We start from the raw sequence: 24825 nt of genomic DNA on the forward strand, positions 1-24825 counted from the left end.
AAGTTAATATGTCTTTGCTACACACTGCAGCATCACACTCAACACATGCTGCATGAACTGTTGAGACAAATACAGTTCGGAGCCCTTCAGACAAACTCTGAGATGATCACAGGTTCAACTGTTTGACATATGTCCCGCTGTATCCATGGCAACGACTCCAGTCCTCATCTGAAGCCTCTGGACCACCAGGATCCATGAGAACCTGCGAGAAAGCACAAGAACTCAGAGGAAGAAGTGAAGTTAGTAACATGCATTAATGGGACATGAATGAGTGCAGAGAGAGAGAGAGAGAGAGAGAGAGAGAGAGAGAGAGAGAGAGAGAGAGGAAGAGAGGAGCTTTGATTGTTTCCAACCTCAAAACCTCTGCAGGGAAGCATTATACTATAGGACTACAACTACCATGTACAGTCAGAGGGCTTCCCACAGCTGTTGTCACGGGCTCCACCTCCCTCACAGATGTCACCTGGTGGTTGCTGGAGCACACAACAACTCCTGAGTGTTAGAATGAAAAGTCAGATGAACTTCAGCGCCCTCTGCTGGTACTGAAGTTATGATGGCGGCGCGGATGTTACTGAGTGGCAGAATAAAATGAGACTATTGTACTTTTTACTGCACTACATTTATCTGACAGCTGCAGTTACTCTAAAAGAGTTCAAATGATCTCCACCTTGACTTCTAAAACAATAAAATACTTGTTACACATGAATGCATCAGTAGTAACAATCCAATGCTATCTTATATAACAGCGTAACACTCACAGGGCACACTGGGAGTCACCAGCAGGTTTATTTCTTTAAAACTTTATTGAACAAGAACAACAGACAGAAAGCATACACAATGGTGACATCACAGTGACATCAGGACAAGAATATTAAAGAAAACGGAATAAATTAGATAAATTGAAGGTTTTAAAAACTTCTTAGAGTAAAAACATTGTTTTAATGTTCAGTCAAAGACTGTTTGTGATTGGAAGATTCATGAATATGTGTTTTTGCCAACAATAAAATCAAATGAATAATATAGAAGTCATTAGCTTCAGCAGAGGAAACGCTGACATCATGACAAAGTGACAGAAATATTCAGTTCACTAAAACAACAACTAACATCAACGTCCTGTTTATATTTCTGCACAAACACTTTGGGAGGAAAATTAACTCAAATTGAAATTTTACACAAATAATGACACAAAAAATCTTAAACTTAAATCAGAAAATACACAAGAAAAAAACAGTGGAGTAGAGCTGTTTGACGTCAGACTTATGTGACACCATCTCTACTATAATAATGACTACATGTCAGTTTGATCACTTTTATATTTGTTCATGAAATGATTCTTTATGGAATGATTGATTTCCTCACTACAGCTGCTCCACAAGTTCACCTCTTTAACTGAAGTGATTTCTGTCCTTAAACCTGCAGATCCTCTCAAATTATTTGGACTTTCTCTCATTTCAAACAACTTCTGGACTCTTTCAGCTCGTCATTAGTTTCTGACTTTATACCTGATCTGTGCTGTTTGAAAATCCACCAACTCTCTGAATTTACAGCCTTTCATTGAATAAACAGCTGAATTGGTTCTTGCTCGGTAGTTTGGTTTACACTTCTTATGTCTCTCTTTTTAAAAGTAAAAATCTGATTTTTGTTTGTTTTATATGAGTTTCCTCAAACGAGCACACAGTCAGTGATGTATGGAAGTAGAAGTGAACAATACAAAGTGGAGAATGAAGCTGGATTTAATAAATCCTTCGATTTTATACAGTGTTGGGATCCATTTGGAGAGTTTTGCTTTGACATCATTTAGATGTGGTTTTCAGCATCATTTATTATCTAGAATAATCCCAAAACTTTGATTTCTTTTGATTTCAACCTGACTTATCAAAGTTTGTACATTTGTTCCATGATGACCAAAGATGATGAATTTAGTTTGTTCAAATCAAAGCCACTCTTTACACCTTGGACTTTAAAGAAAACAAAGTTTTAGACTCAAACTGAATATTTGTTCACACTTTAATATTTGAGTCATAAAAACACTTTCCCTCTAACTGTGGGTTAAAAAAAAAGATTTGAAAATCAAGCAGCCACATTTGATCGATGATTGATTGATGAGTTATAGAAGATCAATTCTTTCAATCATTTCCTTCATCTCTACGTCTGCAGGCTGCACTTTACCCTCACTCATGATCCCTTCATCCCACCATCCTTTGCTCTTCTCTTCCTTCAGCCTCCTTTTCCTCATCTATTACAGTAAACACAACAGGTTGGTACTAACTAACATCAGCTGTGTGTGATCCTGTACAGACTGAACTATCTGGTCAGCAGTGAGAAAGTTTGTCTCTCCCTCCTACAGAGGACACAGAGACACTGAGGAATCAGACCAGAACCTGAACCCGAACCCAGGATAAAGAGGTTCAATGAATGTGGTGTTGAAGGTGTGGAGGTGGATCAGTGTGTCAGAGGAGACTCTGTAGAAGGACAGAGTGCCAGCAGGACAGTCCACATACACTGCTACTCTACCAGAGGAGGAGGAGGAAGAGGAGGAGGAGGAGGAGATTAATGTTTTTCTGTTATTGTGACAGACAGAGTAACCACCATCAGAACACTCCAGACTCCAGGACTGATCATTCCTTCCAAAAAAACAATCTGTGCTGTTTCCTTTCCTGTTGATTCCTCTGTAACTCACTGATATAGAAACCCATAGTCTCCACTCGACCTCCCAGTAACAGCGACCAGTCAGACCATTTCTGCACAGCAGCTGAGGTCGGTAGTCAAATCTGTCTGGATGATCAGGATATGGCTGATCCTCCTTCACAACTATCACCTTCCTGTTGTTGTCAGACAGTTTGATCTTTCTGTTTACTGTGTTTGTGTCGACTGTGAGTTCACAGGAATCTGATGGAGAGAACAAGACACAATACAGCTGCAGTTATTGATCTATCATCTGATCATTGATTGACACTTTGATGATGACATCAGAGCTGTGAATGAGTGATGTCACAGTCTGAAGATGGTTGAATGTGTGCTGCTTTGTTTTCATGAATCAAATTAAAAACACACTTACACTTCCTCAGACCTGGTCTCAACCATCGGACTCCAGCAGGCTCCACCCTGAAAGGAGGAGGGGGGTCAGACCAGTACATCCTCTTTCAGCATGAAAACATGGACATTACATCACTGTCATAGACAGAGGTTATTCTCTACAAATGGACTTACATCTTCACATGGAACACTTATTATTCATCAGCTGATATTCTTTTAGTTAAGTGGAGCTTCTTATTGGCTGATTGTTACAGCTCATTTTTTTTACCTATTGATGATGATGTATTGTTATTTGCATTATATTGACAATCATCAAGTTCATCAAGTTCTAACATGATATCGACCAGCTGCCAGGTGCAACATGATCATCCCCCTGGAGATGTGTTTTTGTCACCTGCTAAATCTAAGTCCAATATTCACTCTCTTTAGCTCTGTGTTTGCTCTCTAGCAACTCCTGAGGGAAATATCTGGCTCTGTAGCTGCTAAATGCTCCACTGTGTTCACTACCTGCTGACCACAGTGTACAGTGGCTTTATCAGAGCTTGGTGGATGAAAACTTTTGTTGCTGGAAACCCTGAGACTGAACCAGATTCTTAATGTTCCACAAAACCAAAACTAGGAGATAAAAGAGACTAAAAAGCTCTGTGAAGTTGCAGAGGTCTAAACAATTATCCGTCAGTTTATCACACCACAGCACACTTCACCATTACACAGAGTCTCTTGATCCTTTGTCAATATAGAAATATTGATTGTTGGAGCTTTCAAATGACCATGTTTTGGGGCAAACAAGAGACTTCTTGTGTTTGTGTAATAATGACTGTTGTCTCTCAGAGGTAAAGGAGAATGTAGCCTGAAATTACTATGGAGCCTTAAAATCTCTGATGGAGGAGGTTGGGTGGATGGTTGGATGTACAAAGTGTATGACTTTGACACTGTTGTTCACATCTCTGTGTTGGATAATCCTGGGAACTGTTCCTGTCTGTGTTTATCCTCTTCATACCTGAGAGTGTCCAGTCTCCAGTTTGGATCCTCTAGTCCAGCAGACAGTATCTTCACTCCTGAGTCTCCTGGATGATTGTAGCTCAGGTCCAGCTCTCTCAGATGGGAGGGGTTGGAGCTCAGAGCTGAGGCCAGAGAAGCACAACCTTCCTCTGTGATCAGACAGCCTGACAGCCTGCAAACACACAGAACACATTACATAATAAACATGTTCATGGAAAGAGACTGAAACTAAATAAACAAAACAGGTGTCAAATCCTACAAGCAGAGACAATGTTATGGAATTTATGATTTTATCCACTTAAGCAATGTGGTGTAATTTTTCTACTATAAAATAACAGCTTTTTGATGTTACGCTGACTTGTACCAGGATGAATGGTTCCTCTGTACGCCTGTTCTTGCACAGTGTAATATTTGGTTTTTGGTTGGGCTTTCATGTGAATCAGAACATATGTGTTCATCAGTTGAACACATTGATGGATCCTGACCTGAGAGTTTCCAGTGTGCAGTGTGGACTCTCCAGTCCAGCAGACAGAAGCTTCACACCTGAATCCTGCAGGTTGTTGTTATTCAGGTCCAGCTCTCTTAGACTAGAGGACTGGGAGCTGAGAACTGAGGACAGAACTTCACAGCTTCTCTCTGAGAGGTTACAGCCACTCAGTCTGAAGAGACAGAATAACATTTGTATTATAATTAAATTACATTTGATAAGATATTCAAGGGATGATACAAGCTGTACATTATATGGTTGTAAACATATGATACAGTGGTTAGGAACCAACCAGTGTGAAGGGTTTAAAATCCAGGGTTTGAGAGCAGGAAATAAATGTACTAAATGTTCTCAATCTGAAGAACAGAGCTCTCCTCGTCTGTCTTTCCCTTTGTCACTCTCCACTCTCCACATCTCCTTATTTTATCTTCTGCTTTGGTCTCATTTCCTCTCCTGTCCTCTCTCCTGTCCCCTGCAGCAAACATTGCGGGGGTTGGACTATGAAAAAAAAACTGAATTTGCCTGTTATATATATTAAGTATTTAATTTTTTTACAAACTTATTGCAAATGTAAAATATTAGAATCCATAATTAAAAGTAGATACTATAAAATACTTTCAGACCTCCACAGAGGAGGCAGATCACTGAGGAGTGATGGTTAAGACCTGTAAGAATACAGTCCTGATTGTGTGATCTGTTATTGTGCATATGACCCCGGCAGTTAAACGTCAGTGAAAGTATCTTTGGTTACTTGGTTAGCTCTTCCTCTAACAGCTCACTGTGGCTGCTCCTTCTTGTTCCATTACTCCCTGACATATTTCAAACCGATCCACTCTTAAAAACTGTCAAAAATTGTCATTTTCTTGTTTTGTAGATACATTTTAGATGAACAATAGTGGGCTGCCAGCGTCAAGCTCACAGACAAACACTTTTTATTTCCTGTGACGACTACTGGTCAACCAATATGGGACTTTTAATGGCTGATGCCGATATTTACTGAGCAAAGCTACAGGCCTATTTAGAATGCTGATATCAAGACAAAGAAAAGTCATGTATAATTCAATTCTGTTCTACAGGAAATTCAGGCATATGTTTACCACAGGAGAGTTGTAGTACAGGGGTCAAAACCAACCTTTTCAACACTTTCCCAAAAAGGAGGAAACATTGTTCCATAGCAGGCACACTGACCAGGCTGCCTGCAGATGTGTCTGGAGATATTTTTTGTATCAGCCTTGTGAGCACAAACATCGGCCAATACTGAGTAGTAGAAGGACCAGGAGGAGAGTTTTTCTCCAGTTAAATGCTTTAAATTTGAAGCTGTCGCAGCAGGAAGTATTCTGTTTGCATCAGAAGTGACTTAATACTGCTTTTTTCTGGGAATGTCCCCATTGATATTCAGTTTGTAATATTGTAAATATAAAAATACTTTCATCAATGGCTGTGCTGTGGACCAGATGGGTTGGATGTGGCCTGCGGGCCACCAGTAAACTATGAAAGTGAAAGATTTTGTCAGTGGAGACAAATGGCCAACGGGCTGATGTTTACCTTTACTAAACACCAACTATACTGTGATCTGACCTGAGAGTTTCCAGTGTAAAGTGTGGACTCTCCAATTCAACAGACAGCAGGTTCAGTCCTGAATCCTGCAGGTTGTTGTTACTCAGGTCCAGCTCTCTCAGACTAGAGGACTGGGAGCTGAGAACTGAGGACAGGACTTCACAGCTTCTCTCTGAGAGGTTACAGTCACTCAGTCTGAAAAGACAATAACAAAGAAAAAAACAAGCAGTTAATTGAAAAGTATTTAAGTAATAAAAAAGAAATCCAACTCTCTCTGTACTTACAGAGCTTTGTTGGAGGCTTTGACCACTGGCAGCAACCTCAGAAAAGCCTCCTCTGAAGCAGAGTATTTCTTCAGATCAAACACGTCCAGATCTTTTCCTGATGACAGTAAGATGAAGACCAGAGCTGACCACTGAGCAGGAGACAGTTTATCTGTGGAGAGACTTCCTGAACTCAGGTACCGTTGGATCTGATCCACTAGAGAACGATCATTCAGTTCATTCAGACAGTGGAACAAATTGATGCTTTTCTCTGCAGAGGGAGTCTCTTCGATCTTCTTCTTGATGTACTGGACTGTTTCCTGATTGGTCTGTGAGCTACTTCCTGTCTGTGTCAGCATACCTCGTAGGAGATTCTGATTGGTCTGCATTGAAAGACCCAAGAGGAAGCGGAGAAACAAGTCCAGGTGTCCATTTGGACTCTGTAAGGCCGTGTCCACAGCACTCTGGTGGAGATATTTTAGATTCTGTTTGTGTTTAAATAATTTAGACTTCAGGGATGTTGTTTGTTGTTCTGCCAGCAGATTGACTCCAGAGTTGATGAATGTCAGATGGACATGAAGAGCAGCCAGAAACTCCTGAACACTCAAGTGGACGAAGCAGAAGATCTTGTCCTGGTACAGTCCTCTCTCCTCTTTAAACATCTGTGTGAACACTCCTGAGTACACTGAGGCTGCTCTTAAATCGATGCCACACTCTGTCAGGTCTGATTCATAGAAGATCAGGTTGCCTTTCTGCAGCTGCTCAAAAGCCAGTTTTCCCAGCGACTCAATCATCTTCCTGTTCTCTTGACTCCAGTGTGGATCTGTCTCAGCTCCACCATCATACTTGACGTTCTTCAGTTTTGACTGAACCACCAGGAAGTGGATGTACATCTCAGTCAGGGTCTTGGGCAGCCCTCCTCCCTCTCTGGTCTTCAACACATCCTCCAGAACTGTAGCAGTGATCCAACAGAAGACTGGGATGTGGCACATGATGTGGACGCTTTGCGATGTCTTGATGTGGGAGATGATTCTGCTGGCCTGCTCCTGATCTCTGAACCTCTTCCTGAAGTACTCCTCCTTCTGTGGGTCAGTGAACCCTCTGACCTCTGTCACCATGTCAACACACTCAGGAGGGATCTGATTGGCTGCTGCAGGACGTGTGGTTATCCAAAGGTGAGCAGAGGGAAGCAGATTCCCCCTGATGAGGTTTGTCAGCAGCACATCCACTGAGCTGGACTCAGTGACATCAGTCAGGATCTCATTGTTATGGAAGTCCAGAGGAAGTCGACACTCATCCAGACCGTCAAAGATGAACACAACCTGGAACTCTTCAAACCTGCAGATTCCTGCTTCTTTGGTTTCAGTAAAGAAGTGATGAACAAGTTCCACCAAGCTGTACTTTTTCTCTTTCAGCACATTCAGCTCTCTGAAAGTGAATGGAAATGTGAACTGTATGTCCTGGTTGGCTTTGCCTTCAGCCCAGTCCAGAGTGAACTTCTGTGTTAAGACTGTTTTCCCAATGCCAGCCACTCCCTTTGTCATCACTGTTTTGATTGGCTGATCTCTTCCAGGTGAGGCTTTAAAGATGTCTTCTTGTCTAATTGTTGTTTCTGGTCTGTCTGGTTTCCTGAATGCTGTTTCAATCTGTCTGACCTCATGTTCATCATTGACCTCTGCAGTCCCTCCCTCTGTGATGTAGATCTCTGTGTAGATCTGGTTCAGACGGGTTGGGTTTCCTGCTTTAGCAATCCCCTCAAACACACACTGGAACTTCTTCTTCAGGTTAGATTTAAGTTTACGCTGACAAACTCCAGAATGACTTCCTGAATGAATACACAAACACAGTGGTTAATTAGTTAAACAAGTATTTCAGCATTTAATTTTCCATAAAGAACTTTTATCTGAATATAGTTTGGTCCATCTCTTGAGACATCAGTAAATGTCTCATTTATCCAGCGTGTTAAATCTTTAGAGAAATCCTCTTACTGCTCTGCAGACGGTCAGCCAGCTCCTCCTGCTTCATTCTCCTCAGGAAGTGCAGTGTGATCTTCAGAAATGCCTCTCTACTGCTCTTCCTCTTCTCCTCATCCTCACCATCCAACACCTGCTCACCTTCCTTTTGACTCTCTAAGCATTCTGGGTAATCTGAACTCAGAACATTCTGGATTGTCTTCAGCTCATTCTTCACAAAAGTGACAATGTTGTCCTCCAGCAGCTGGAAAAGAATATTATATGAATGACTCAATCAAAGTCAAAGCATGGAAGCAAACATTAGATCCATGTTGGACAGACTGACAATCCACTGGTCTAAAAAGTGCAGCATGGAGATTATTGTGAACACAATAGATGTAAAAGTAGTTGTTGTCCAAGTACATACCATAAATATGGAGTCCAGGTGTGTTGGATGCTGCTGGGCAGACTCACCACTGGGAACCTCTGAGCTCTCCTGGTCCACTCTGTGGAGGAATCATGAAGAATGAGCTCACATTATGTCTGTCCACACAGAGACAAACACAAGGTAAAGGTCCATGAAGTGATATTTGGATGTGAACAATGAATCTGATGACTCTGTAGTGGTAAAGGTTTACTAGTCCTGCTGATCCCACTGAGAATCGACAGCTCAGTGTTTAGTTTCAGCAGTCAGTTTGGTTCCTTCCCAACAGCTCTAACCACCCATAAAACACCCATCTGTATAGCTCTCCCTCCCTTACTGTACACTGCTGAAGGGCCCTGGAACAAGGCACAGAGAACCTCCAGCTAAAAACTGGAGATCTCACAACCGAGAGTCTGAAAAAAACACATAATTTTGTTTTCATCATCAGTTTTAAATCCTCACCTTTCATGAACAGAGTGGTGGCCATCTTTGAAGAATATAAGACGACCCTTAGAGTGGTCACTCTTCATGGACACACAGCTGGGTTCAGGTTCAGGACAGTCTGGTCTCTGATGGATCCTGATAGAAAGAAATTCATTAAAGCTCACATATTCAGAACCATTCTCACTGAATCAAAGACTTTGTGAAATGATGTGTAACTTGAAATGTTTGAATACAGGGCTGGACAATAAGAACAATGTCTTCAATTACTGACATTATGGACGTGTTACTGAACACAATTTACTGATGTCACAAACTTCAACACACTGTCTGAATTCCATATAATTAAAGTGAGAGCAGCTACAACATCTAACCAGCGAGCAATCAGTCCAGTCCAGAAGAGCAGAATGTGAAACTGGTCAGACTGGAATGAATCAGGACAAACATCAACAGTGAGCAACATGAGGAAGGAAATCTGCTCTGATTGATTCAAACACATTACTTATACATTTCTCATTATGAAGCTGAATGTTTCTCCTGGTACTGATTTGAGATCAGATTGTCCAGCCCTGTTTGAATACTGACAACTATGTACTTGCTCAGATAAATGTCTTTGTTTCAAATCAAACAAAGCCTTTGTAACATGGAGAAGAGTCATGGACAGTTAGAGATCCTCATCTCACCTCTGAGCTTTGGTCCTTGTGTCATGTTCCCCACACAGAGTGCTTTTAGAGGGAGGGACTCCCTCCTCTCTGTCCTCACACTGATTCATAGCAGAGCCCACACCTTTACACAAACACACAGCAACATTCAGCATACAGCTCATTCAGCTTAATACTAAATACGATCTGATCTGACAGTTTCCATGGCACAGTAGAAATGTTGTTGACACATTGAGCTGCAGTATCTAAGAAATAACGTTCACAATGCTCTTTAGTCTGTTGGATTGATTGAACACTAGAGGAATACATTTCATGTTTCTTTTTCACTTTTCACTTCTATTTGACTGACATTGAAAAGCTCTTGTTACTCTTTTTCCAAGTCTACTATATCAAGTCAGAGCATGCAGTGGCAGCTAGTCCAATAATCCAAAATCAGTCCTGTTACCTTGGCAGCTGCTGTTGAATTCACATCCACATCAGCTCCCAGAGACTTTCTACCTTCATCTGTAGAGGAAACACTGAGAGCAGAGCTGAAAGCATCAGTCCAATCACTGATCATGAACTCATTTAATACTTTACATAATTTCCCCTGTAAAGCTATCAGCTGCTTGTCCACTGATTGGCTGTTTCTCTCTGTTTTATCTCAGTGTCAGTTGAATCCCTTTGGCTTTTGATTGGTTTGGACCAAGTTCACTAACTTAAAAGTGAAGTGAAAACTAAACTATAAACTAAAACTTAGTGTTAAAAAATAATTTTAGTTCACTGAAATAAAGAAAAACTAGACTTTAAAGAAAAAGAAAAAGAACTCAAACGACATCGTGGACTTAAAATGTGCAGAAAATGTCTTTTTGTATTTGTAATTGAATACACTTTTTAAAAAATAGAGTCTTTAAAAGTTAGAAGTCTCATAAAAGTTATACCAGCTCAACATATGTTAGAGAGATTGTATTTAATAAAAGTTAAGCATAAACTTCCATTATTAAATCATGACTATTTATGAATTGTATAAAATAACTGAAACCAACTCAAACCTCTACTGAATGAGCTGCATACTTTAATGCTTGAATGACATCTGCATCTCAACGAAAACAAAATGGTGGAACATAAGAAGGTGTTCACACTGAATGATTTCTGCTCTTAATTCACTCTGTCTGCATTATAAAGAAACTCACATGAACTCCATCTTACAGGATCATAGTGGACTGACAGGGACACTGAGACCAGCTATAAACCTCACTGACCACCATCCAAACCTCCAGCCTCTGGAACTGCACGCTGAGCCCACTGTGATGTGTTTAAATGCCCTCTGATAACGTTTGTCTAAAAGGCTCTGAACTGTATTTCCATAACCTGCAAATGATTAAAGCCAGTCTATGTTCAAAATCAAAATTTAATACATCAATAGAGCCACATCAAAAACAACTACACTAATCCTTACCTTATAGACCGCTGATTCCATCATAATAATACACTGTCACAGAGTTTATAGAGTCACTGATTAACAGAGTAGAAATGGTCATTTGATCTATGAGAGCACTTTGACCAACAAACAAACATTAAATCTGAGCCCTCATAAAATAACTGAAGTATTAAAGTCCAAACTGAAGTCCAGTATCAGACTTCAATCTAAGGACTGTTTCTGTTTTATAGATTTATAGGTTTATTATGAGTCAATGTTCAAGTGAAAGAGAAGACAGACAGAAGCAACAGCAAGTTAGTAAGAATGAACAGACAGGTTTATCATTAGTCTGCAGTCTGATTTGATTTTTGTCTCATCAGGAAATAAAATCTGTTTCTACGTGAAGACTTTAAAGACAGCGAGCTGGAGTTCCAAGTATTTGTTGTCAGATCAACCTTTTGTAGGAGTCCTGTATCTGATTAGTGTTTGAGAGTAATATTCCTCTGAGCTCTAGGGGGCATATAAAGGCTGAGGCTGGGTTATATAATATATTTAATATTTTATAAACTATGCATGAGACTCTATTTGTCAGTTATTAGTTTTTATAATAATATTCATTATAAAACATTCACAATGTAGTTGACTTTACCTTGTAACCAACTATTTAGGTTATTATTTTTTCCAAGTGGAAATTCAGGTTCATGTCGGGCACGCACTGAATTTTTGGTCAGGTCTGATATTTTGGGCCCAATCAAAGCTCTAGTTCATGCTCATAAGCACAGATGTTGCTAATAGGAGCGAGGTAAACAGGGTTGACTTAACTGTAGTGAATAAGAGCTCATCTGTAGCAGCTACTGGCTACTGGTTGGGCTGAGTGGTTTAGTCGTGTGCTCGGACAAACTTGTACGTCTTTGTTCAGTATTTTCTTTGTATTTGTTCTGTGTTGAAACTGACAGACAGTACAGAGTATGGACACAAATAAAGTATCCTGTTGGTAAAGACTAAATATATATTTACATGTCTGAATAATTCAAGTGTAGTTATCGAAGACAGGAGGTCAACACATGAAGCAACAAGGAGCCGCTCGTCTGGGATGAAACATCAGAGCCTGTAAAGAATCAGTTCACTTACACAGTTTCTTCCCATGAGCTTCATCACTCTGCTGTCTGGACCAGGTCTGTGTAGAAAAGGAGTTTTGTGTTGAGTGGGACGATGCGCTCCATCAGGATGAAATGCTCTGTTTCTTCATCAGTCCTCTGTGTTTGCAGGCTGCACTCTGACACGGCATCACTCAGTTTATACGACTTCATGTGATCAAAGTTTAACTCACAGCAGCTTCCTGCTGCCACTGACTCATTGGAACAAACCTGAGAGCAGATAAACCTCTGTATCACTCAAACACTGTTAGTGGCTTTAATTTAACATATGAATTCACTTACAAGGTGACTGAATGTTCCCTTTCTTATCACCGTGTTTGCTTTTACTGATTATTCCTCTGCTGAATCTAATGACTTCTGTATTATTCATTGGATTTTGTTGCTGGCAAAAACACATATTCATAAATCTTCCAATCAAAAACTATAAAAAAAATTTAAATACTGTACTCTAAGAACAATAAAGTTTTTGAAACCCTAAATTGATCTACTTTATTCCATTTTTTTTTATATTCTTGTCCTGATGTCACTGTGATGTCACCATGTATGATGTCTGTCTTTGTTGTGCTTGTTTAATAAAGTTTTAAAGAAGGAAACCTGCTGGTTCACTCTGTTGGTAGTTGAATCTGTAACATGGCATCATATTTTATAAACTACTCACATGTTTTATCTGTAAAATCTGAACGTGTAAATGAACTGCTGCTGTGAGATAAATGAAGTGCAGTAAAAAGTACAATTGTCCCATTTTTTTCTGCCACTCTGTAACGTCTGCGTCAGATGTTTCTGTTGCTGGTTTAGAACAGTGTGTTCACAAATATTAGTATTATACCTCACACGGGGCACCATTTGTTGGGGATTACAATGGTTTAAAGTGGCACCAAACTATCAAAATTATCAATCATCAAAGATGGTAATGTCTGTGTCTGTGTGTCTTAGGGTGTGCATTAATGGTTGGTCAGACAAAAAGAAACAAATGAATGTCTGATTTTTTGCAACAGTCAGATCTGAAGTCACTCTAGATCCACATCATGTCGGACACTTCGGGACTATGACCAGTTGACACTGGAATCTGTAAAAGATCTGATAAGTATTAGATCTGAACAATAAATCTGAATGGAGTACTAAGGTGGGCCCTTAATTATTCAGAAAAAAACACCACCAAATAACCACCTGTGCCAGTGTGCAGCAGCAGAGCAACATACTTCAGTCCAGAAAGGCAAAATCACGAAGTTAGAGTTCCTGACTAGCTGCTTGTACTCCCAAAGACAAAGACAACTGTTTAACACAGGAAATAAATTCAAACTACGACAGGCACATGATGTAACATTAGGGCAACATGATCTCCACCTATTGTGGATGATTTCCAAACACGAAACAGCCTGTAACTGTGTCACTTCAACTGACAGGATGCACTTTATGTTTGTAACACATGCCCCCATCAGGTGCAATAGCAACAACAAAGTGGAGTGATGAAGAAGAAACACTTTCAGGTCAGTATTTGATGTTTTCATGACTGTATTTATTAAAGCTCTGGACAGGAAACAGCAGTTTCTATAAATTTTTTATCATTTTATATCATCAGAAGGTTTGAAACTCTCTTCTTATCAACTGTTTGCGCACATTTGCAGGTACCTTTAACTTTTGCCAGACAACAAAATACATTTTCACCAATAAAAATAATATTAATAGTATATTAGTTCAAATTGATAAGAAAGGTATCTCAAGTCTTGTGGCTGGATTATATTATATTTTAGACATCATGTTGTGGGACAAAGGGAGGTGGACGGAGTGGCCAAAAATCATCGACGGACTTTGCTAATCTTAAATTGTTAAATATAATTTAAATATGTCAGTCTGTTTGCATTTTCCAAGCCAATCAGTATTTATCAAAATAGCTAATTCACAACTTTGCAATAATTCATGAACACACTGAGATATCAACGTGAAAACGGGGGTGCCACAGATAAAAGAAATATATCTCGCAATTAGCTTCATGGATTCGTAAAAAAAAAAATCTTTGTAGGATTTCACATCATGTCTCAGTTGATGAAATTTGGTAATGATTGATTAAAGTGGCCATGACTTCTTACAGCAAATCTAAATTTAACATTCATATTCATATTTCACATTCCAAAATTAAACAAATCAGAATAAATCACATGTATGTACATTCACTGAACTGTGACAAAGGTTTGCCTCAAGGTTACCTATGGACAATTCAGAAATCTGTCTCTATATTGTTTAGAATATGCTGAATAAATTGATATCTGTAAGTCTTCATTCAATTGCTACCAAAATCCACACAGACATCATTTAGAATATCATGTTTCAAACAGTGTTCAAACGATGTATCTGCAGTAACTATAAATGTCTTACCGAAATTAGTACTGTATGCACAACATTTTCTATTTTACCAAATGTTGGATCAAAGATCAGAAAAATATTTGACAATACACCAGAAAGCAGCAGAATGTTGTGATTTTCTTTAGAGTTTGATCCTAAAAATGTTATTATAAAAGTTATAGAAGAAAAACAATTCTTTCAATAATTTCTTTCATCTCTACGTCTGCAGGCTGCACATTACCCTCACACATGATCCCTTCATCCCAGCCTCCTTTGCTCTTCTCTTACAGTAAACACATCAGGTTGGTACTAACTAACATCAGCTGTGTGTGATCCTGTACAGACTGAACTATCTGGTCAGCAGTGGGAAAGTTTCTCTCTCCCTCCTACAGAGAACAATTCAATTCATAACAAAAGTTATCGCAGAACACTTCAAATCGAGCAGGTCTAGACCGTACTCCTGACAAAATGATTAACAGAGACCCAACAGGATAGACCCTGGCTGTAGGTGGGTGGCTGTTTGCCTCGACCAGTTGGGGTTAGAGAGAGCGAGAGGGAGAGAGGGGAGGTAGAGGACACAGAGACACCGAGGAACCCGAGCAGAACCCAAACCCAAACCCAGGATAAAGAAGTTCAGTGAATGTGGTGTTGAAGGTGTGGAGGTGGATCAATGTGTCAGAGGAGACTGTGTAGAAGGACAGAGTGCCAGCAGGACAGTCCACATACACTGCTACTCTACCAGAGGAGGAGGAGGAGGAGGAGGAGGAGGAGGAGGAGGAGATTAAAGTTTTTCTGTTATTGTAACAGACAGAGTAAGAACCATCAAAACACTCCAGAGTCCAGGACTGATCATTCCATCCGAAAAAACAATCTATGCTGTTTCCTCTCCTGCTGATTCCTCTGTAACTCACTGATATAGAGACTCCTCCTCTCCACTCAACCTCCCAGTAACAGCGACCAGTCAGACCATTTCTACACAGCAGCAGAGGCCAGTAGTCGAATCTGTCTGGATGATCAGGATATGGCTGATCCTCCTTCACAACTATCACCTTCCTGTTGTTGTCAGACAGTTTGATCTTTCTGTTTACTGTGTTTGTGTCGACTGTGAGTTCACAGGAATCTGATGGAGAGAAAAAGACACAATACAGCTGCAGTTATTGATCTATCATCTGATCATTGATTGACACTTTAATGATGACATCAGAGCTGTGAATGAGTGATATCACAGTCTGAAGATGGTTGAATGTGTGCTGCCTTGTTTTCATGAAGCAAATTAAAAACACACTTACACTTCCTCAGACCTGGTCTCAACCATCGGACTCCAGCAGGCTCCACCCTGAAAGGAGGAGGGGGGTCAGAACAGCAAATCCTCTTTCAGCATGAAAACATGGACATTACATCACTCTCATACACAGAGGTTATTCTCTACAAATGGACTTACATCTTCACATGGAGCACTTATTATTCATCAGCTGATATTCTTTTAGTTCAGTGGAGATTCTTCTTATTGGCCGATTGCTACAGCTCATTAATTTCACTTATTGATGATATATTATTATCAGCATTATATTGACAATCATCATAAAGTTCAGACTTAGTTTCCTCTACCAGTCAGTCAGTAAATCAAATGATTAAACCTGCACCAATTGATTTCTTTGTTCACTTGGGGTTCAGTGAAAACAAGCAGTAAACAATGACTGTTATCTGTCAGAAGTAAAGGAGAAAGTATCTTGAAATTGCTACAGAGCTTCAAAATCTCTGATGGAGGAGGTCGGGTGGATGGTTGGATGTACAAAGTGTCTGACTTTGACACTGCTGTTCACATCTCTGTTTTGGAGCATCCTGGCTACTGTTCCTGTCTGTTTTGATCCTATTCATACCTGAGAGTGTCCAGTCTCCAGTTTGGATCCTCCAGTCCAGCAGACAGTATCTTCACTCCTGAGTCTCCTGAATGATTGTAACTCAGGTCCAGCTCTCTCAGATGGGAGGGGTTGGAGCTCAGAGCTGAGGCCAGAGAAGCACAGCCTTCCTCAGTGATCAGACAGCCTGACAGCCTGCAAACACACAAAACACATTACATAATAAACATGTTCATGGAAAGAGACTGAAACTAAATAAACAATACAGGTGTCAAATCTAATAAACAGATACAATGTTATGTAGGTTATGATTGTATCCATGTTTTTGATCATGAGTAATGTAATCATAACTCGTAATTTACCACAATGGGACTGCAACTGCAGGGTCATCACATCAACAAATACCAAATATTACATAGTGTTGCCTTCATGTGAATCAGAATATATGTGGTCATCAGCTGAACACATCAATGGATCCTGACCTGAGGGTTTCCAGTGTACAGTGTGGACTCTCCAGTCCAGCAGACAGAAGCTTCACACCTGAATCCTGCAGGTTGTTGTTACTCAGGTCCAGCTCTCTCAGACTAGAGGACTGGGAGCTGAGAACTGAGGACAGGACTTCACAGCTTCTCTCTGAGAGGTTACAATCACTCAGTCTGAAAAGGCAATAACAAAAAAAAGCAGTTATTTGAAAAGCATTTTAGTAATTATAAAGAAATTAAAATCTCTCTGGACTTACAGAGCTTTGTTGGAGGCTTTGACCACTGGCAGCAGCCTCAGAAAAGCCTCCTCTGAAGCAGAGTATTTCTTCAGGTCAAACACATCCAGATCTTTTTCTGATGACAGTAAGATGAAGACCAGAGCTGACCACTGAGCAGGAGAGAGTTTATCTGTGGAGAGACTTCCTGAACTCAGGAACTGTTGGATCTCCTCCACTAGAGAACGATCATTCAGTTCATTCAGACAGTGGAACAGATTGATGCTTTTCTCTGCAGAGAGAATCTTCTTGATTTTCTTCTTGATGTACTGGACTGTTTCCTGATTGGTCTTTGAGCTACTTCCTGTCTGTGTCAGCATACCTCGTAGGAGATTCTGATTGGTCCGCAGTGAGAGACCCAAGAGGAAGCGAAGAAACAAGTCCAGGTGTCCATGTGGACTCTGTAAGGCCGTGTCCACAGCACACTGGTGGAAATGTTTTGGTTTCTGTTTGTGTTTAAATAATTTAGACTTCAGGGATGTTGTTTGTTGTTCTGCCAGCAGATTGACTCCAGAGTTAATGAATGTCAGATGGACATGAAGAGCAGCCAGAAACTCCTGAACGCTCAAGTGGACAAAGCAAAAGACATGGTCTTGGTACAGCCCTCTCTCCTCTTTAAACATCTGTGTGAACACTCCTGAGTACACTGAGGCTGCTCTGATATCGATGCCACACTCTGTCAGGTCTGATTCATAGAAGATCAGGTTGCCTTTCTGCAGCTGCTCAAAAGCCAGTTTTCCCAGAGACTCAATCATCTTCCTGCTCTTTTTATTCCAGTGTGGATCTGTCTCAGCTCCTCCATCATACTTGACGTTCCTTAGTTTGGACTGAACTACCAGGAAGTGGATGTACATCTCAGTCAGGGTCTTGGGCAGCTCTCCTCCCTCACTGGTCTTCAACACATCCTCCAGAACTGTAGCAGTGATCCAGCAGAAGACTGGGATGTGGCACATGATGTGGACGCTTCGCGATGTCTTGATGTGGGAGATAATTCTGCTGGCCTGCTCCTCATCTCTGAACCTCTTCCTGAAGTACTCTTCCTTCTGTGGGTCAGTAAACCCTCTGACCTCTGTCACCATGTCAACACACTCAAGAGGGATCTGATTGGCGGCTGCAGGTCGTGTGGTTATCCAGAGTCGAGCAGAGGGAAGCAGTTTCCCCCTGATGAGGTTTGTCAGCAGCACACCCACTGAGGTGGACTGTGTAATATCAGTCAGGATCTCAGTGTTGTGGAAGTCCAGAGGAAGTCGACACTCATCCAGACCGTCAAAGAGGAACACAACCTGGAACTCTTCAAACCTGCAGATTCCTGCTTCTGTGGTTTCAGTAAAGAAGTGATGAACAAGTTCCACCAAGCTGTACTTTTTGTCTTTCAGCACATTCAGCTCTCTGAAAGTGAATGGAAACGTGAACTGTATGTCCTGGTTGGCTTTGCCTTCAGCCCAGTCCAGAGTGAACTTCTGTGTTAAGACTGTCTTCCCAATGCCAGCCACCCCCTTTGTCATCACTGTTCTGATTGGCTGATCTCTTCCAGGTGAGGCTTTAAAGATGTCTTCCTGTCTGATTGTTGGTTCTGGTCTGTCTGGTTTTCTGGATGTTGTTTCAATCTGTCGGACCTCATGTTCATCATTGACCTCTGCAGTCCCTCCCTCTGTGATGTAGATCTCTGTGTAGATCTGGTTCAGAAGTGTTGGGTTTCCTGCTTTAGTAATCCCCTCAAACACACATTGGAACTTCTTCTTCAGGTTAGATTTAAGTTGATGTTGACAAACTCCAGCAAGATGTTCTTTATGAACACACAACAAAGAAGATCATTAAGTAATTAATAAAGAAAACATGACAGTTTCATTGCAATAGAGCATTGCTGCCCAGACTTTGTCATTTCAAGAGCAAAAATACAAATTTGGTGTCTCCCTATGACCCAAACTTACGGGGCTTTCACATCGCCAGTTGTAGTCATTTCAATGAGGGAAAGCGTTTGAGAATGAGGCCATTGTTGCCTACATCTAAGTGCACAGCTTTTGCTCTCAGTTCCCTGTGTTAAACTTCTAAAGGCACCTACGTAGCGGCAGCAGCCGCTATTCAATATGTGTCTTGGGTGAACACTAGTGCAGGTAGGCTGCAAACATTTACATTTATAATTATTAAAGCTACGGTCAGAAGAAAAGGAGTGGCCTCTCTTTGTATATTTTACATTTTTAATATAATGAATTACCATGACCCAATAAAAACTTTTGAGCGACCCATTTTGGCCTTCAAGAATGAGTATGTGAATATATTTTGGTCCATCTCTTGAGACATCAGTAAATGTTTCATTTATCCAGCGTGTTAAATCTTTAGAGAAATCCTCTTACTGCTCTGCAGACGGTCAGCCAGCTCCTCCTGCTTCATTCTCCTCAGGAAGTGCAGTATGATCTTCAGAAATGCCTCTCTACTGCTCTTCCTCTGCTCCTCATCCTCACCGTCCAACCCCTCCTTATCTTCCCTCTGACTGTCTAAGCATTCTGGATAATCTGAACTCAGAACATTCTGGATCTTCTTCAGCTCGTTCTTTACAAAAGTCACAATGTTGTCCTCCAGCAGCTGGAACAGAATATTATATGAATGACTCAATCAAAGGCAAATCATGGAACCAAAGATCAGATTTATGTTGGACAGACTGACAATCCACTGGTCTAAAAAGTGCAGCATGGAGATTATTGTGAACACAATAGATGTAAAAGTAGTTGTTGTACATGTACAGACCATAATGATGGAGTCCAGGTGTGTTTGATGCTGCTGGGCAGACTGACCACTGGGAACCTCTGAGCTCTCCTGGTCCACTCTGTGGAGGAGTCATGAAGAATTAGCTCACATTATGTCTGTCCACAAAGAGACAAACACAAGGTAAAGGTCCATGAAGTGATATTTGGATGTGAACAGTGAATCTGATGACTCCCTGTAGTGGTAAAGGTTTACTAGTCTTGCTGATCCCACTGAGAATCAACAGCTCAGTGTTTAGCTTCAGCAGCTCAGTTTGGTTCAGTCCCACAAGCTCTAACCAACCCATCCATATAGCTCTCCCTCCCTCACTGTACACTGCTGAAGTGCCCTGGTGAACCTCCAGCCGCTCCAGTGGAACAGCTCAGTGTTTGCTTGTATCAGACTGGTTATACTGGGCAGCTCCCAGTGTGAATGTGTTTGACTGTGTGAGTGCGAGGCAGCTGCTGCTGAAAAAGAGTGTTCAGACAATGTACTTGTCTTGTTAGATCTTAGTCCTGCATTTGACACCATTGACCATGATATCCTTTTACAAAGACTTGAACATCTTATTGGCATTAAAGGAACCGCACTATGCTGGTTTAAGTCCTATTTATCAGATCATTCTCAGTTTGTAAATATTAATGATGAAGCCTCCATAAACACTAAAGTTAGTCATAGAGTTCCACAAGGTTCCGACTCACTTTATATATGCTTCCCTTCTGCAACATTATTAGGAATCACTCCATTAATGTTATGCAGATGATACTCAGTTATATGTATCGATCAAGCATGATGAAAGAAAACAATTATCTAAATTCCAAGCATGCCTTAAGCACATAAGAACCTGGATGACCTGCAATTTGCTGATGTTAAACTTCAACAAAACTGGAGTTCTTGTACTTGGCCCCAAACACCTCTGAAACACATTATCTCAAGATGTAGCTACTCTAGATGGTATAATTACCACCGTCAGGAATCGTGGTGTTATCTTTGATCAGGATATGTCCTTCAACTCCCACATAAATCAAACCTCTAAGACTGCCTTTTTTCACTTACGTAACATAGCAAAAATCCGACACATCCTGTCACAGACAGAAATTAATTAATTCAGAATGCTACAGCACAAATACTGACAGGAACTAGGAAAAGAGATCATATTTCTCCTGTGTTAGCTTCTCTACACTGGCTCCCTGTAAAATTCAGAATAGAATTTAAAATCCTCCTCCTCACCTACAAAGCTCTTCATGGTCAGGCCCCTTCATATCTTAAAGAGCTCATAGTACCCTATTACCCCACTAGAACAATGCACTCTCTGAATGCATGGCTACTTGTGGTTCCTATAGTCTCTAAAAGTAGAACAGGAGCCAGAGACTTCAGCTTCCAAGCTCCTCTCTTGTGGAACCAGCTTCCAGTTTGGGTTCGGGAGGCAGACACCTTCTCCACATTTAAGAATAGGCGACGTTCCTCTTTGATAAAGCTTATAGTTAGGGCTGGCTCAGGTGAGTCCTAAACCATCCCTTAGTTATGCTGCTATAGGCCTAGACTGCCAGGGGACTTCCCATGATGTACTGAGCTCCTCTTTTCCTCTCCCTCTCTTTCTGGACATGTCCCACTAATTACTAACTTCCCCAGAGTTTTTTGTGCTTTCTCGTTTTTCAGGTTCTAATGGATCCTGGTGGTGCCTACTGCCCTGGTCCTGCTTGACTCCCACTGCCAATATTCCTGTTGTTATTATTATTATTGTTATTATTATTATTATTATTATTACAAGTCATTGGCATCATCTTCATCATCATTCTCTCTCTAACCTCACTAGGTCGAGGCCACCCACCTAGAGCCGAGGTTCTGCCTCTTAAAAGAGAGTTTTTTCTTTCTGCCTTCGCCAAGTACTTGCTCATGGTGGGAATTATTGGGTTTCTGTAAATAGTTTCATAAGGAGTACGGTCTAGACCTGCTCTATTTCAAAAGTTTCCTGAGATAACTTTTGTTATGAATCGGCGCTATACAAGTAAAATTGAATTTAATTGATTAACATGGTGTCAGAGTAGTGAGTTTCTATAAACTGCTGCAACTATTTGTTCACTTTGAAACTGAGGCTGTTGTAAATTGAGCTGATCAGACACAAACCATCACTGTCCATTTCACAACTGAGAGTCTGATGAAAAGACTTTTAGTTTCATCATCAGTTTGAAATCCTCACCTTTGATCAATAGAGTGGCGGCCATCTTTGAAGAATACAGGACAACCCTTAGAGCGGTCACTCTTCATGGACACACAGCTGGGTTCAGGTTTTTTCCTTCTGATAGAAAAACAGGATAAATTCTGCACTGCACCCACAACACACTGAGACAAAACCTGCCAGTGACTGAATACACCTACTGTAAACAGTGTATTTGTATCCAGGGAGTTCTTGGTTAGGATTTCTATAAAGTCAGTGTTTGATTTAGAAATGTTTCAGTGTATTTATTAAAGTTGTATTCAGTGCAGTGTGCAGTATAGGTGGGGAAATTATGCTGTCGAGTGACCATATCGGTCTAATTAGGATAAAAAGACGAACAGACAGTGAGTTTCTATAAACTGCTGCAACTATTTGTTCACTTTAAGAGGCTGTTGTAAATTGAGCTGATCAGACACATACCATCACCATCCATTAAAAGAGATTTCACAACTGAGAGTCTGATGAAAACACATAATTTTATTTTCATCATCAGTTCGAAAATCCTCACCTTTGATCAACAGAGTGGCGGCCATCTTTGAAGTCTATATAACGATCCATAGAGAGGTCACTCTTCATGGACACACAGCTGGGTTCAGGTTCAGGACAGTCTGGTCTCTGATGGATCCTGATAGAAAGAAATTCATTAAAGCTCACATATTCAGAACCATTCTCACTGAATCAAAGACTTTGTGAAATGATGTATAACTTGAAATGTTTGAATAGAGGGCTGGACAATAAGAACAATGTCTTCAATTACTGACATTATGGACGTGTTACTGAACACAATTTACTGATGTCACAAACTTCAACACACTGTCTGAATTCCATATAATTAAAGTGAGAGCAGATACAACATCTAACCAGCGAGCAATCAGCTCCTAGTCCAGCCCTGTTTGAATACTGACAACTACATACTTTTGCTGAGATAAATGTCTTTGTTTCAAATGGAGAATCAAAGCCTTTGTGACATGGAGAAGAGTCATGGACAGTTAGAGATCCTCATCTCACCTCTGAGCTTTGGTCCTTGTGTCATGTTCCTCACACAGAGTGCTTTTAGAGGGAGGGACTCCCTCCTCTCTGTCCTCACACTGATTCATAGCAGAGCCCACACCTTCACACAGACACAGCAACCTGCTGGGAGAGATCACACATCGTTCCTCTCAGTCACATGACAAACACACACAGCTCTGATTGGAGGAAGCAGCTCATTCAGCTCAATACTTAATACACTCATCTGACAGTTTCCATGGCAAAATAGAAATGTTATTGGCACTTTGAGCTGCAGTACTTTCATAATGCTCTGTAGTCTGTTGGATTGGTTGAAGACTAGAGGAATACACTTCAAGCTGCTTTTTTACTTTTCACTTCTATTTGACTGACTTTGAAAAGCTCTTGTTGCTCTTTTTCCAAGTCTACTATATCCAGTCAGAGCATGCAGTGGCAGCTAGTCCAATAATCCAAAATCAATCCTGTTACCTTGGCAGCTGCTGCTGAATTCACATCCACATCAGCTCCCAGAGACTTTCTACCTTCATCTGTAGAGGAAACACTGAGAGCAGAACTGAAAGCATCAGTCCAATCACTGATCATCACTTATTAAATACTTATTATTATATTATATATAACTTATTATATACATATTTTCTCCTGTAAAAACATCATCTGCTTCTCCACTGATTGGCTGCTTCTCTCTGTTTCCTCTCAGTGTCAGTTGAATCCCTTTGGCTTGTTGGACTGTTGCTCAGACTAAAGAAGCAGTTAGAAAACATGACTGTGAACTCTGGGAACTACTGATGGCCTTTTCTCATCACTGTCACACATTTCAAACTAATCAATTCATGGATCAATAGTGGTTTGTTATTGGATGGAGGAGATGCTGCTTGTTCTCATTGGTCAGTATTGAGGAAGAATGAGAGCAGAAAGCTGACATCAGCTGCTCTTCTACTATCAGTCCACTAGATGGCCTCATGGAGCTGCATTTATCTGACAGCTTTAGTTACTTTTACTTTCTTACTTTTTGACTTTGACTTGTACTGCTGTAGTTTTATATGGTAGGATTTGGGCTGTGTTTTGTTCTTTTGATTGGTTTGGACCAAGCCCACTAACACTTAACTAAAAACTAAAACTAAGTGTTAAAAAATGATTTTAGTTCATGGAAATAAAGAAAAACTTGACTTTAGAGAAAAAGAAAACGAACTCAAACAACATTGTGTACTTGCAAAACATTAAAAAAATTTAAATAAATTTAAAATATACAGACAATTTATTTTTGTATTTTCCATTGAATAAACTTTTACAGTTTATTCTAAACAAATGTTATAACACAGAGTAAAACTTTTTCAAAGTTTTTCAAGTTCAAAGTTTTGTATTTAATAAAAGTTGAGCATCGACTTCCATTATTAAATCATGATTTTAAAAGAATTATACAAAATAACTGAACTATATTTGAAAGACCTGAAGAACAAGCAAACCTCTGCTGAATGATCTCGATCCACAGGCTTCAGATGAGGACATCAGTCGTTGCCATGG

General features: G+C 40.4%; 1 protein-coding gene across 1 annotated transcript in view; it reads right to left on the reverse strand.

Annotated features, from left to right (window-relative positions):
• LOC127373978 (uncharacterized) overlaps positions 1–24129 on the reverse strand; it is a 423284-nt gene extending 399155 nt beyond the window's left edge. The window contains exons 1-11 of the mRNA XM_051418866.1: positions 23934–24129; positions 23773–23845; positions 23305–23430; positions 22805–22921; positions 22279–22377; positions 20082–20160; positions 8334–8562; positions 6367–8170; positions 6104–6277; positions 4524–4697; positions 4123–4210 (exon numbers count right to left, since the gene is read on the reverse strand). Of these exons, the coding sequence (XP_051274826.1) occupies positions 4123–4210; positions 4524–4697; positions 6104–6277; positions 6367–8170; positions 8334–8562; positions 20082–20160; positions 22279–22377; positions 22805–22921; positions 23305–23393 (2853 nt within the window). The 5' untranslated portion in view covers positions 23394–23430; positions 23773–23845; positions 23934–24129. The remainder of the gene's footprint in view (positions 1–4122; positions 4211–4523; positions 4698–6103; positions 6278–6366; positions 8171–8333; positions 8563–20081; positions 20161–22278; positions 22378–22804; positions 22922–23304; positions 23431–23772; positions 23846–23933) is intronic.
• Positions 24130–24825: the final 696 nt, after the last annotated feature.

This window comes from Dicentrarchus labrax, unplaced genomic scaffold, assembly GCF_905237075.1.
Source record: "Dicentrarchus labrax unplaced genomic scaffold, dlabrax2021, whole genome shotgun sequence".
Taxonomy (NCBI): Eukaryota; Metazoa; Chordata; class Actinopteri; family Moronidae; genus Dicentrarchus; species Dicentrarchus labrax.